Source organism: Cervus canadensis, chromosome 15, assembly GCF_019320065.1.
Source record: "Cervus canadensis isolate Bull #8, Minnesota chromosome 15, ASM1932006v1, whole genome shotgun sequence".
In the NCBI taxonomy this organism is placed as follows: Eukaryota; Metazoa; Chordata; class Mammalia; order Artiodactyla; family Cervidae; genus Cervus; species Cervus canadensis.
This window is the reverse complement of record NC_057400.1, coordinates 15601679-15614534: the sequence shown is the minus strand read 5'-3', so window position 1 is coordinate 15614534 and position 12856 is coordinate 15601679. Positions and strand designations below refer to the sequence as shown.

The window sequence follows — 12856 nt, the reverse complement described above, 5'->3', positions numbered from 1 at the left end:
TTCCTTTTCTCCTATGCCTTTCACTTCTTTTCTCAGCTATTTATAAGGCCTCTTCAGACAACCATTTTGCCTTTTTGCATTTGTTTTTCTTGGGGATGGTTTTGATCACTGCCTCCTGTATAATGTCATGAACCTCCATCCAAAGTTCTTCAGGCACTCTGTCTATCAGACCTAACCCTTTGAATCTATTTTTCACTTCCACTGTATAATTGTAAGGGATTTGATTTAGGTCACACCTGAATGGTCTAGTGGTTTTCCCTACTTTCTTCAATTTAAGTCTGAATTTGGCAATAAAGAGTTCATGATCTGAGCCACAGTCTGGTCCTCGTCTTGTTTTTGCTGACCATATAGAGCTTCTCTATCTTTGGCTGCAAAGAATATAATCAGTCTGATTTCTGTATTGACCATCTGGTGATGTTCATGTGTAGAGTTGTCTCTTGTGCTGTTGGAAGAGGGTGTTTGCTATGTCCAGTGCGTTCTCTTCACAAAACTCTGTAGTTAGGTATTTATACCCATTTATAATTTAAGAGCAGTAAGACAAGACTGTGGTATATTATTAACACTGTTTTTTAATTTTTTACATTTTGAGGTTAGAGCTAAATAAAAATATCTAGATACACGTTTGGAATTACTCTGCCTGTGACAGTTACACATTTGACAGGTGTTGATGTATTGATTGCGGACTCACAAGCCATGAGTGGGACTGGTGTCATTGTCCTGACTTTTCAAAACAGTGAACAAAGTAGTCTTCCCTAGATTTATACAGTAGTTGCATTTACAGAAAATGCACTGTGTATTCAAGTGGTGCAAAAATATTTTATGTGGAAAATAGAGTTGAAGTTCTAATGTAATAGAAGCATATTTTAACTGCCCCAAATGTCCAGTCTGACATATGAAGCCCATGCAGGACACAATCACTGTGCTGGAAAATCCTGGCCTGGTGGGACTTCCTGCAACCTTCTCCACCCTCCACTTAAATGCCACTTCCTCTGGCCCCTTGTTGTTAGACCCAATTAAAGCATCCGTAAATTTCCAAAATACCCGCTAGGGGGCAGTACTGTTGTGGGCTGTAGTGCTAGAGTTTACCAGGAGACTTGCCATCTTTTTTTTTTTTTTTTGAATTAACTTTTATTGGAGTATAGTTTTTTTTAAACAGGAGATTTGCCTTGATTTCTTCCTTTGTAAAATGAGGAGGGTAGTAGTTAAGGGATGGAAACAATTCATGTAAAACACTTAGTGAGGTGCCTGGCACACAATACATGCTCCAGAATGTAAGCTAATATTACCTCCCAGTCAGTCAGCAGAGATTGTTCCCCCAGGTAGATATGGGTGAGTGAAGATAGGAATCAGGCAAGCACCACATCCCCTGCTTCCATCAGCAGTGAGTTATTAAACACTTACAGTCCGTCAAAAGGAGAGCCCGGGGAGAGCTGGAGTCAGAGAAATCTTTCTGGAGGAGACAAGAATGGCTTATTGAGCCAGGGCAGCTGCAACTTGAAGAAAATATATTTATCCCATGAATAATAAATAACTCCTGGATCCTTGCTTTGAGAGTGTGGTCTTCAGACCAGCGGCATCAGCAGTGTCTGGGGGTTTGTTAGAAATCTTAGCTGGTACCCCAGACAGATTTAGAATCTGCATTTTAACAAGAATCTCAGGTGTTCAAATGCACATTACAGTTGTGATGTGATGGACTAGAGAACCAACTGAGGGAACAGAGGAAAGAACAATGATACTTTATCCTTTAAGAAAAGACGGATCTTGGGTGTGTTTGTGACATAGGGAGGGAGGGAGAGGGAGGAGGGGGAGAGAGATGATGAGTGAGTAGGGGGCAGGTTAGTCAAGATTGTGGAGGGCAGTTAGTGAGACTCTCAGAGGTGGTCGTAGAGCAAGCCATCTACAGCAGAATTTGTGTTATTCAAATGAAGATTCTCAGCCAGATCCCAGATCTACTGAATCAGAATCTCAAATAACAAGGAGTCAGCATTTAAATAAATTTAGAAAAGAAAAAACTTCTCCAGATGAGTTAGAAATGGGGAGGGAGTTTTAAAAAATAGCCATATTTTCACCTGTGGTATTAGAATTTCCTGCAGTAGGTGAGTCCTAAGTAATTTTGTTGGTAAACTCCCCAGGTGATTCTAATGTTTGCGAGCTATTGACAGGAATTAAATGGGAAAACCTGGAGAAAAAGTCTGGGTGGGAGGGAGTAAGAGGTGTCTGCAAATACCTGAAGGCTGTCTACCTCAGAGTGAAAGTGAAAGTCAGTCTATCCGACTATTTGCCACCACACGGACTATAGGGTCCATGGAATTCTCCAGGCTAGAATACTGGAGTGGGTAGCGTGTCCTTTACACAAGCGGATCTTCCCGATCCAAGAATCGAACCGGGGTCTCCTGCATTGCTGCTGCTGCTAAGTCACTTCAGTCGTGTCCGACTCTGTGCGACCCCATAGACAGCAGCCCACCAGGCTCCCCCATCCCTGGGATTCTCCTGCATTACAGGCAGATTATTCGCCAACTGAGCTATCAGGGGAGCCCCAGATTGAAAGTCGCTCAGTCTTGTTGACTCTTTAGTCCTCGGAATTCTCTGGGCCAGAATACTGGAGTGGGTAGCCTTTCCCTTCTCCAGGGGACCTTCCCAATCCAGGGATCAAACCCAGGTCTCCCACATTGCGGGCAGATTCTTTACCAACTGAGCCATCAGGGAAGCCCCTCAGAAGACAGAAGCAAGACCAGTGGGTAAAATTTATTTATTTTTGTGTGTGTGTTCAAATGATCATAGCGTTTTTCTTTTTTCCCTTCCCTTTCCTCCTTTCCTAGCAAGAAGGGGCCTTTGAAATGCCCTTGTCCACCTCTTAAAATTTGTAGTTATTGTTTAAAAAAGGTAAAGTAAATTGGCCAAGGTCAGCTTAGATATTCTCAATCCAACCCAACAACAGCAACAAAATGAGCCCCTCTTCCCAGTGCTAGTGATATTTCCACTGCACGACAAAGGTATTTTAATCCCACTCGGATTTCCATCGCAGGCAAAGCGAGAATGAGAAACTGGTTACTCTTCAAAAAACAGGGTGCCCTCCCCCACAGTAGGCAGGCCTTAAATGAGGAACTGGCATTTTAGAAGACTCATTAAATCTCAAGGCTGATATACATAGGAAGAGGAAAATCTAGCTTTGTGAATCTGGATACGGATAATATATTCAAGCCGAATCTGATAAATGGCCGGTCGCCCTTGGCACCTCTCCGGGTTACACCGCGGGGCGTGGGTCCCAGTCTGCACCCACCTCGTTGGTTCGCTGCGGAGATGAGCCGAGCCGCGCGCCAGGGGTCGAGCCCCGGGCGGGCAGAGGAGGGGACAGCTGGCCGCGCCAAGGAAGCCAGCGGAGGGCTTCCCGTAGGAGGGAGGCTTCGATTTGAAGCCTAAAGTTATCAGCAAGACTTGGCTACTCAGAGAGGAAATAGCTGGTGGCGGACTGGCTGGATCCATGGTCCAAGGGCAGTCTCAATGGTGGTGGTGGCAGTGGGCGGGGGGCGGTTAGGGTCCAAACTTCTTCTATAGAACGCCCCGTGGTCCTAAGATTTACCCGGTCTCTGTAAGTTGGTGCTGGAGGATAATCGACGCTCTTAGAAGAAGACCCAATACCCGTGGGGGTGGAGGCAGGTGAGCCTCGTTCTCCCGAGATGGGCGATGCGGCTGGCAGCCGAGGCAGGAGAGCCTGCATAGTCTGTGAAGCCCGTGCAGTTCCAGAGGAGAAGGTGCCACATTAGGGCGCTGACCGCCTTCCTAACCAGCGCGGGCGCAGCCTTCTCGGACAGCAAAGGAAGCGGGTCCGAGGTGATCTCTGGTCACCATCCCGCGGCACGAGTGGGGCGGGTCTCCCATCACACCCTCAGCAGGCCCTGCCCGGGTTTCTGCCGGTCCCGGCTTTCCCAGGAGTCCAGCCCACACCCCCGAGCCTCCGGGCTTCAGGCCTGGCCGGATCCCTCCCTCCCCACCGGCCTCGGGGCGCGGGCTCCGGCGCCGGGGCCTCGGGGCGGGTCCCTGCCGCACGCACCTGCCCCCGGGGGCGGAGCGCGGCAGCTGCTGCTGGGCCCGAGTCTCTGCCACCGGCCACGCGAGCCGCTCGGCTCCCGCACACCCCCCGCCCCCTGCCGCCGCCGCACCTCCACTCCGCGGCGCCCGCGCGGTCGGTCCGTCCCTCCGCCCGCTCCCAGCCGCGGCGCCTCGCACTTCAGACTCGAGTCCCCGCCGCGCTCGTCGTCGCTGCCCGGACCCGCCGCCCCGCGCCATGGAGACGGCCGCGGGCAGCGAGCGCCGCAGCCCTCCGGGTCCCGCAGTCCCGCCGCCGCCCAGGGGCCACGCGCCCATGGCCACCGCCTCCGGCCCGCTGAGCTCCCCGGCGCGCGAGCCGCCGCAGCCCGAGGAGGAGCGGCAGCTGCGTATCAGCGAGAGCGGCCAGTTCAGCGACGGGCTGGAGGACCGAGGTGAGCGCGCGCCGCCCCGGGCCCCTTCCCCCGGCCCGGCCCCTTTCCCCGGCCGGGCGGGCGCGACGAGGAGCCGCTGCTCGGGGCCCGCCTTTCCGCAGGCGGGTGGGGCCGGGCTCGGCGCCTCGGAGCGCGCTGGGGCGCGGAGCTCCGACTTCCCGCGAAAGCGTGGAGAGCTGAGGGCGGCAGCCCCACCTTGCGCGGCCGCCCCACCTTGCGCGGCCGGCACCGCCCGAGCCGCGGCGCCTCCGCCGGAACCCGGGAACCCGACTGCCTCCTGGGCGACCCCACCGGGGCCCGCAGCCTCCTCTCGGCCAGCCTTGGCTCCTCCAGCGCCCACTGGAAAAGTTTGCTGGAGGCGTGTGTGTGTGATTTTTTTTTTTCCTCCTCCGCTTTCCGAGCCTAGCGCTGCCGGTTGACTGCGGGTCGCGCTCAGTTGGAAGGGTCCTGAGCTCAGAGCATGCTCCTTCCCAAACCCCATTCGGCTCCGTGGGTTAACCAGGGAGAACTTCCGTCTGCGGATTCAGCTTAGAGGGGCGACTGCCCCGGCGAAGGGGAGTCGGGTGATCTCCGACCCTCATTTACTAGGAACCCAGTTTATCGTGGGTCGCTGCCCCGTTGTCTGCAGATGGTACAGAGGACTGGGACACTTGGATTTGGACCACCGATCCTGGGTGGATGCCGCTGGAACCTGGTGGTTCTCGGAGCGCGCCTCCCAGCCCCTTCAAAATCCCTGGAAGCTGGCAAACGTCCCTATCCCAGGAGGCCAAGCCCAGCTACCCCTCCGACAGATAGCCGATTACCCCTTTGAATTGCCCACAGAAAACGCGAGAGACTGCCCTATGCATTCCTATGTCTATCTCCTCCTCCTACATCTCTCTTTTTTCCTCCCCAGTTTCCTTTCAGCCCTCTTCTTGGCCACGTCTGTACCTTTTTTGTTTCTTGCAGAATCGAATCCAAATTGGCCCCCTCAAAAAGACTCAATGGCTCTGCTAAAACCGGTTAGTGGCCGAAACTGTATTCCGACAGCCGGCCGTTCGGGGGGGAGCGGCTCGTCGCCACTTCCACCCCCTGTTCTTGGAAGCCTTATTTTGTTGGCTGTGGCGGATTTGTATATTTCAGTCTTAGCAGGTTTCTGTCTATTCTTGGTATCTCCTGTACATTTTTATTCCGGTTTAGTGTTCGGAGGCACGATCTCGTTCCTCTTAGAAATTTTAAACTGTAGCATGTGAAAAAGAGAATGACGTGGAAATGGCAATTCCCAGAGAATCGGCAGGGATGCTCGGGCGAGAACTGGAGCCGCTCCGGTTGCAACGAGCTCCGCACCTATGTTGCAGTTTCTCCTCCTATTCTCACCTAACTCGATTATCATTTTCGAGCTGATAATGGGTGACATCACAAGCACCCAACAAAACCTATCATTTTTATTGTAGATCGTGTTAATTACCTTTCTCTCTGCAACTGATGTTGTAGGATTAAAAATTTTTGTATTGAACAAAGACCGAATTCTGGGATGGGCTTATTTTTGTAGCATTGCAGGTCATCTGTATCAAGCTGGCCTATTTCTCCCTGTCTCACAAAAGGATAGGAGGGGAAAAACGTGCTAGGGCGAGTTAATATTTCGTGTCATTTTCTAGCTCAGGCTCAAGCGTAAAAAGCCCTTCTGAATTCATACTTAAGGTTATTTTTCACTGGTCAACTGAATTTCATTTTCCATTATGTTATTGCATGAAAGCATTCACTGTTCATAAACTGTCACTGTGTAAAAGCGCTGCGTGTCACACACTGCCAGTCTGTGAAGATGAGTCCTGTCCCCCAAAGAACCCGGCATGGTGTGGCCTTGAAAGCTGAAAGTCAGTGTGACATTCTTCTGTTTGACCCGTTCCTGGCAGCCAAGAGTTAATGCTGAATGAGTCGTTTCTATTAAATAAATCAGAAGCTTATCTAGGGAGGTTTCTTAAAATATTTTGTGTTTGTGTAATTTTTTCTTATGGGGCTGCATCTTTTCAATATCGATTTTTTTGTATCCCTTGGGAATGGTCCGATCGCTACTACTGCTCCATTTTTCCTAATAGTGAGAGGCTTTGGGGAGGAGGCGGCCCAGGCAGCTGTCTGCCGCGTATCTCTGGATCATGCCTGGCTTGCTTGTCTAACCTAAATGCCTACCTATAGATGTGTGGGAGGGTGGACACCTGGATCTGTACCCATATCTGGCCTTCTCTCTCGCCATAAATTCCTTCTGAGCTGTCAGGACCCTGTTAACAGTCTCAATCTAACTTTGATCAAAGGCTTGCTTATAAAAATCTACTGTTTGGGAACTTTAGAGTTTTTTTTTCCCCCATAGAAGTGGTGTGGGCTGGTTCCTAGAAACCTAGCTAGCTCATATTGTCAGTAACTGCAGTGCCATTTGGTTGAGCCTCATAGTTCAGGGGGCAAGAGCTTTGTGGTCCAAGACTGACTAAAACAAACAGAACGTAGGCCAAGTTTGTCTTAGGTGTTTCCACACCCTCCCTTTTCAATGCCCACTCTTCTCCCCACAAGTGTTTCCCATCATTCTGCCCCAAGGCTTAGGGCCCTAAGAGTGTTCCCTGCTTCAGCATTTTCTACTGCCTTCCTATCTCACGAATATTCCCCTTCTTTCTGAGGATCCAAGCATGACCAGTTCTTGGGAGAAAGCAATGGGAACTAATTCATACTAGCCGTGAAATGACTGACAGCTTCAACCTCCCTGTGTACATTTGCATCTTCCCAGCCCCAGTGTCAGTCCTTCATTAATACAACCCTTATGCTTACTATTGCCAGGGTCCAAGTTACAAACGGGAAATTTGAGTGAGATTAACAGTTTGAACGTGGAGGCCAACTAAAGGCCTCTTGTAGGGGCTGTGAGTGCAGATGTGAGGCCTGCCTTGGCTTCTGCAGGCTCTGCTACCTTTCTGCTACCTTTGGAACACAGCTTCCTGACAATTTTAGAAATTCTCATCACACCTCTGACTTGCATGTGTGCACGCAGCTAACACAGGGTGGACGGGGGAGGTAGAGGAACCTGTGTGCAGACAATTCATTTATGAGCCAGGTCTTCATAGATCATTACATCCCACTTCCCTTTGAGGAGTGGAGAGTTATCCATCCTAGGTTTTAGCTCTATTTTTAGGAAGGAAAACTAGTAGGAAGCAAGTGAAGGTTGGATAGGAACGGGGAAGTTTCTCCCTTCCTGGACAGTCTCCATTACATTTACTCCTGTGTTTAAAGTTGGAAACATCTCGTGGGGAAGCACATACAGGGTCAGATCTGGGGAAGAACTATCAATCATGCTGACTAGGTGCTATCCTGCACCAGCTTAGCAGGGCAGTGCAGCCAGGTGAGCGGGCAGCCCACACTCCTCCAGAGTGCTGGCCCCCTCAGGGGTGAGGTGTGTTGATTGGCCGTGCAGTCAGCTCCAGTCACATTGTTGGAAGCAGCTGGCTTTGGAAGGAAAAAAAAATAAATGTCATGTGTTGGAATCAGAAACCCGGATCGTGGTTGTTTCTCTTAGAAAATTAAATCTTCTAGAAGGAACCTTGGTTTTTTTTTTTACCCCCAGTGGATAACCTCTTGAGATTGTTGCTGTCAAAGTACCCAGCAAATGAACTGCTTACTTGAGTCAGTACTTAAATGTTACAGCTTCACTTCTCTGGAAAATCAATCGGCCAGGATGAAAGAAAGATTTCTGTGTCATTTGGGAAAAGGGAAATAAATTATTGGGAGTCAGTGGGACACTGCATCATATTTTAGGTTGTACCTTAAACTGGAATCAAGGGTGATTGCAGTTGAAAATTAAAATGCGTGTTTTTAGCAGCTAGGGAAATAGACAAAGGGACAAAAAGAAGTAGACCAAGGGACAGTTTGAAATCATTTGTACCCGGGGCATAATGTGATAAGAGAGAAGGTTTTTCTATTTTCTGTCCAAGTGCATTTTTTAAAGGAAGCTTTGGTGAGATTTTTACAGTGAGGTGATGGCGTTTATACCTACCTTTTGCAAATTCATCTCCCTTTTGGTTGTAAATGTGTCTACAGGTTTCAGTGATTAAAAAATCTGGCTGTACACTGGACTCACTAAGCAGGCTTCATGACTTTTCCCCGTTGTTCAGGACTTGTGGTCTGAGTAGTTAATGGAACTGGGAAATTTTAACAGGGTCCTTGTTATATTTCAAACATGATGCAGTTTTCAGTAACCCAGTGTTTAATGTGGTAACCCAGTCAGTCTAGTGGGAAGATGCCTTTTTACACGATGTGTAGGTGTGATTTGTTGCATGCTGTGTAGTATTTTACACGTGGGTGCTTAAATCCCGACTACCAGTTCCTTCATCATTTGGAACAGTTGTGATAAGGCTGTTCCACCTCTAAAAAGTATATAACGAGTTGTTTGGCTAGAGATGGTGTCCTGTTTATGTGGAATGTGTGCTTAGTCACTCAGTTGTGTCTGACTCTTTGCGACCCCATGGAGTGTACCCTGTCAGGCTCCTCTGTCCATGGGGATTCTCCAGGCAAGAATACTGGAGTGGGGTGCCATGTCCTCCTCCAGGAGATCTTCCCAACCCAGGGATGGAGCCCAGGTCTCCCACATTGCAGGCAGATTCTTTACCATCTGAGCCACCAGTGGGATGCTGGGCTGAGAATTTGGTTCTCCATGCAACTAAGAGATGCCGTATATGATCTCTTTTCAAAGGAGAAGAAAAAATGTCCATCAAGATCATACTGATGTTTTATTCTTTGACTCAAGGCTGTTGAAACGGGCATTGTCTCAGAGGCATCCTGAATTTCTGTTGTTGAGGGCTCAGTGTCGAAAGCAGAGGAGATGAACTCAAACCTTTATTGTATGTGGCACGCCTAGGAAGTGACCCTAGTTTTAGCAGGTTTACCCCACTTAATAGTCTGAGAAGTTTTTGACATAAGCTTGATACAAAGGAATAGATACTATAGAGCAGAAAGAGTAGAGAAGAAAACATGGCATGTAATTTAGGCCTGGTGGCTGTTGGTTGTGGTTAAAGAGAAATGGTCCTTCTGTTAATTGATGAGGAGAGCCACGAGGGCATTTGTATTCCATGACTCACTGCTTTGGGCAAAACCCGGTCCACCAGTGTGGGCCAGGATGGTGGATCAACGCAAAGTGGTGCTGCGGTTGAGCCCAAAAGCCCAACCAGATGTGGGCTATTCATGCTGTTTTCTTAATGAAAGGCTTCGTTAGAACGAGCAGCACCTGTGTGAGTCAGTGAGCCGAGGGAGTTAACGCAGGAGCAGGGGCATGGCTGGGGTCATATGTCCTCAGGTCAGAGGTTGGTAGGCTGGCAGCCTCCTTTATAAAGAAGACAGCAGGCATTTCCCTGTGGGAACATGAGCCAGATACGCCTGAGCCAGCGATAGTTCAAGAGACACCCCAAAGCTTGATTTCCATGCAACTCTCCCAAAACACCTCTTGGATAGCTAAATCACTTTGTTGTACCCTGAAACTAGCACAATATTATAAATCAACTATATTTCAATTAACCACCCCCCCCATCTTGGCCCGCAGGCTGTCGGTTTATAATCCTTGGATAAGAACATATAGCTGTAGTTGTGGGTTTCTTAATAAGGAAATGCCTAACTTCCTTTTCTCCTTGTATTTGTCAGGCTTACTAGAAAGCAGCACTCGGCTAAAACCTCATGAAGCCCAGAACTACAGAAAGAAGGCATTGTGGGTCTCCTGGTTCTCCATTATCGTCACACTGGCCCTGGCGGTGGCTGCCTTTAGTGAGTATTCAGAGTCTTGCTGATCGATGTGTTTTACGGGTGTTGCCGGTTTTATTCTCTGACTCCTATGGGATGCGCTTTTGCTTTTAGTTGACTATTATTGATGAGTAAAATTTTTTTGGATGGTTACATAGTCAGATGCTTATAAATTAGTAAAAAGGCTTCTCTCTTCTGCAGAGGCAAGAGATAGTTAAGAAGAAGACTGGGAGTCTAGGCTCTCATCAGTATGCGGGTTCATGGCAGTCAATTCTGGCTGCCAGCTGAAATAGTGAAAATATTCTCTTGGTGGATGCCTTCAGCCTGGGCTGACATGTGACAAAAAATATATATCCTTGAGACTCGTATTTTGAACCTCATGCTACCAGATGAGTGTAATGTTGTAGTACCACCTCTCCTCCCCACCCCCACCCCTGAATTATATTTGCCTGAGGTTTAGAATAAAATCATCTGAACATTTTAATGAAACAAAAATGGGAGGATCCCCTTGCAAGTTTTCAGTGGCCTTGGAAACCAAAATATTTATCATAGTCGAGAAGAACTAAGAAAATGGAACGCTTTCTGCCCGTGGATAATCCAGTTTCCCTGTTAGGAAGCCCCATGACATGCATTTTCTCTGCTAACATTTGCAGCCTATAGAAATGTGCATGTGCTGTTTATTCTTATTAACGTGCAGTGATTCATAAGCTTAAGCAGTGACATTCAGCTTCAGCTCAACCTTGCCGGAATCCACAGTGTTTTTTTCTTTTTAATGCTAGGAAAAAGAATGTATTATATGCATTTTGTGATTAATTTATGGCCTTAACAGATTTATATTCTAAGCGATGAGTATCATACAAGGTGCCTCATGTGACAAGCGCAGAGTAGAAGGAAGGACTGTGTCTGCTGGAATATACTACCCTGTGTGTTTTTAAAATTCCATTCTGCACAGTTACAGCAGCTGCTGGAAATTGGTGTTGGCTCTCATGGGGGAATATTAGAATTTGACCAAGTGTTCCCTGCAAAACTCAGTGTATATTCCTTGAAGCAATATCTATTGGAAACACTGTACCACATCTTGGCTTTTTTTTTTGCCACATATTTAGCAGCCAAGGATAATTTCAGGGTAGAAGCATTTACCAGTGAGCCAGAAATCTGATCAAGAGGAATTCTGATCCCTGAAAATAGCTACTTCTTCCTTTTTCTTAAAAAAAATGCTGAACCGAGTAACAGCCCTATTGACATCCCTGGAGGATAATTTGGTTGTGGTGGCTGGTGGTGGGCTCCAAATTTGACCCTGTAATTTACATATATAAAGAAAGAGGAATGGCAGGAAGGGAGGTGATTTACAAACAGAATAATAGTTACTCTGACTGATAGAGCTGTTATGACTTTATAATGTGAGTGTTTGAATGAGGACCTGAATGTGGAGAAATATTGAGCAAGTCTTTCCTTTGGGAGAAGAATCCTACATTTGATGTGCTTAATCAGAATAAGAAAAAAATTAGGAAATTTTGGTTTTGCATATTATGCCTGTTTAGTTGGGTTATCTTAAAATTTTTGTTCCATTTCTTATAATAGGAAAAGACTGTTGCATAATGCATATGGAATTATAATATTGCTTTGTGAAAAGGGTTCTGTTTCTCTTTAAAATGATTTTACCCCCTTTTTATAGCAAGTAATTTAACTCTTTTAACTTCTTGCCTATAAAATGTTGGCATTGCTGTTCTCGGGCCTCGTGCACTGGGAGGACCCAGAGGGATCGGGTAGAGAGGGAGGTGGGAGGGGGGATCGGGATGGGGAATACATGTAAATCTATGGCTGATTCATGTCAATGTATGACAAAAACCACTACAATATTGTAAAGTAATTAGCCTCCAACTAATAAAAATAAATGAAAAAAAAAATGTTGGCATTGGGGTATACATGGCATCATGATTTTTATTGCTTTCTGTGGTACATTTAATTTGTTCCCAAGTTGCTTTCTACTTGTTCTGGTACAGTTAAACCAAAAAATGTAAAAGTTAAACTATATATTTTCTCATTTTAACTAGAGTAACTTTAATGTGTGTGCACATGTGTGTGTTTTATATTTTAGACCCTCGAGGTAGTCTGTGGCTGCATTGTTAGGGTTGTTGGTTTTATTCTTTAGTTTCCTAAATCTATTTGTAATATGAAATATTAAAAACTTTTAAAACATCACTTGCATGTTGATAGACTTTCACTCAATCCTTTTCACAGTTTTGAAGGGGAAGAAAATCAATAGAGATTAAGCAATATAAGCTGACTTTTGAAGCTGTTTAAATTAGTATTTAAAGGAAAATGGTATGTTTCGGAAAGCACAGTACATGTATTTTTAAAAAAGCCTCAGAAGGAGCCCCCCAGTATTCTCCAAGGAGGTGGTTGACAGAGAGTTGGGATAAAATGGAATAGGCTGGCTTGGTGAACTGCTGTTGTATCCAATGAAATGGTCAGGTTGAACTAGTTAACATTTTAAAGAGAATTGCTATGGAATGCAGTGCTATGAGATGGCAGAGAAGTGTTTGGAGTGTGTGCTTGTGTGTGGTGTGTGTGAGTGTGGTGTGTGTGTTGCCAGGAGGTGATAGTCATGGTGAAGAGTAGAAGACAGTATT

At 46.9% G+C, this 12856-nt stretch overlaps 1 protein-coding gene across 1 annotated transcript in view; it reads left to right on the top strand.

The window, feature by feature from the left end:
* Positions 1 to 3811: 3811 nt before the first annotated feature.
* The window catches only part of TMEM163 (transmembrane protein 163), a 258886-nt gene continuing 249841 nt past the window's right edge, over positions 3812 to 12856 (top strand). The window contains exons 1-2 of the mRNA XM_043488097.1: positions 3812 to 4481; positions 10128 to 10247. Coding sequence (XP_043344032.1) covers positions 4286 to 4481; positions 10128 to 10247 — 316 coding nt within the window. The 5' untranslated portion in view covers positions 3812 to 4285. The remainder of the gene's footprint in view (positions 4482 to 10127; positions 10248 to 12856) is intronic.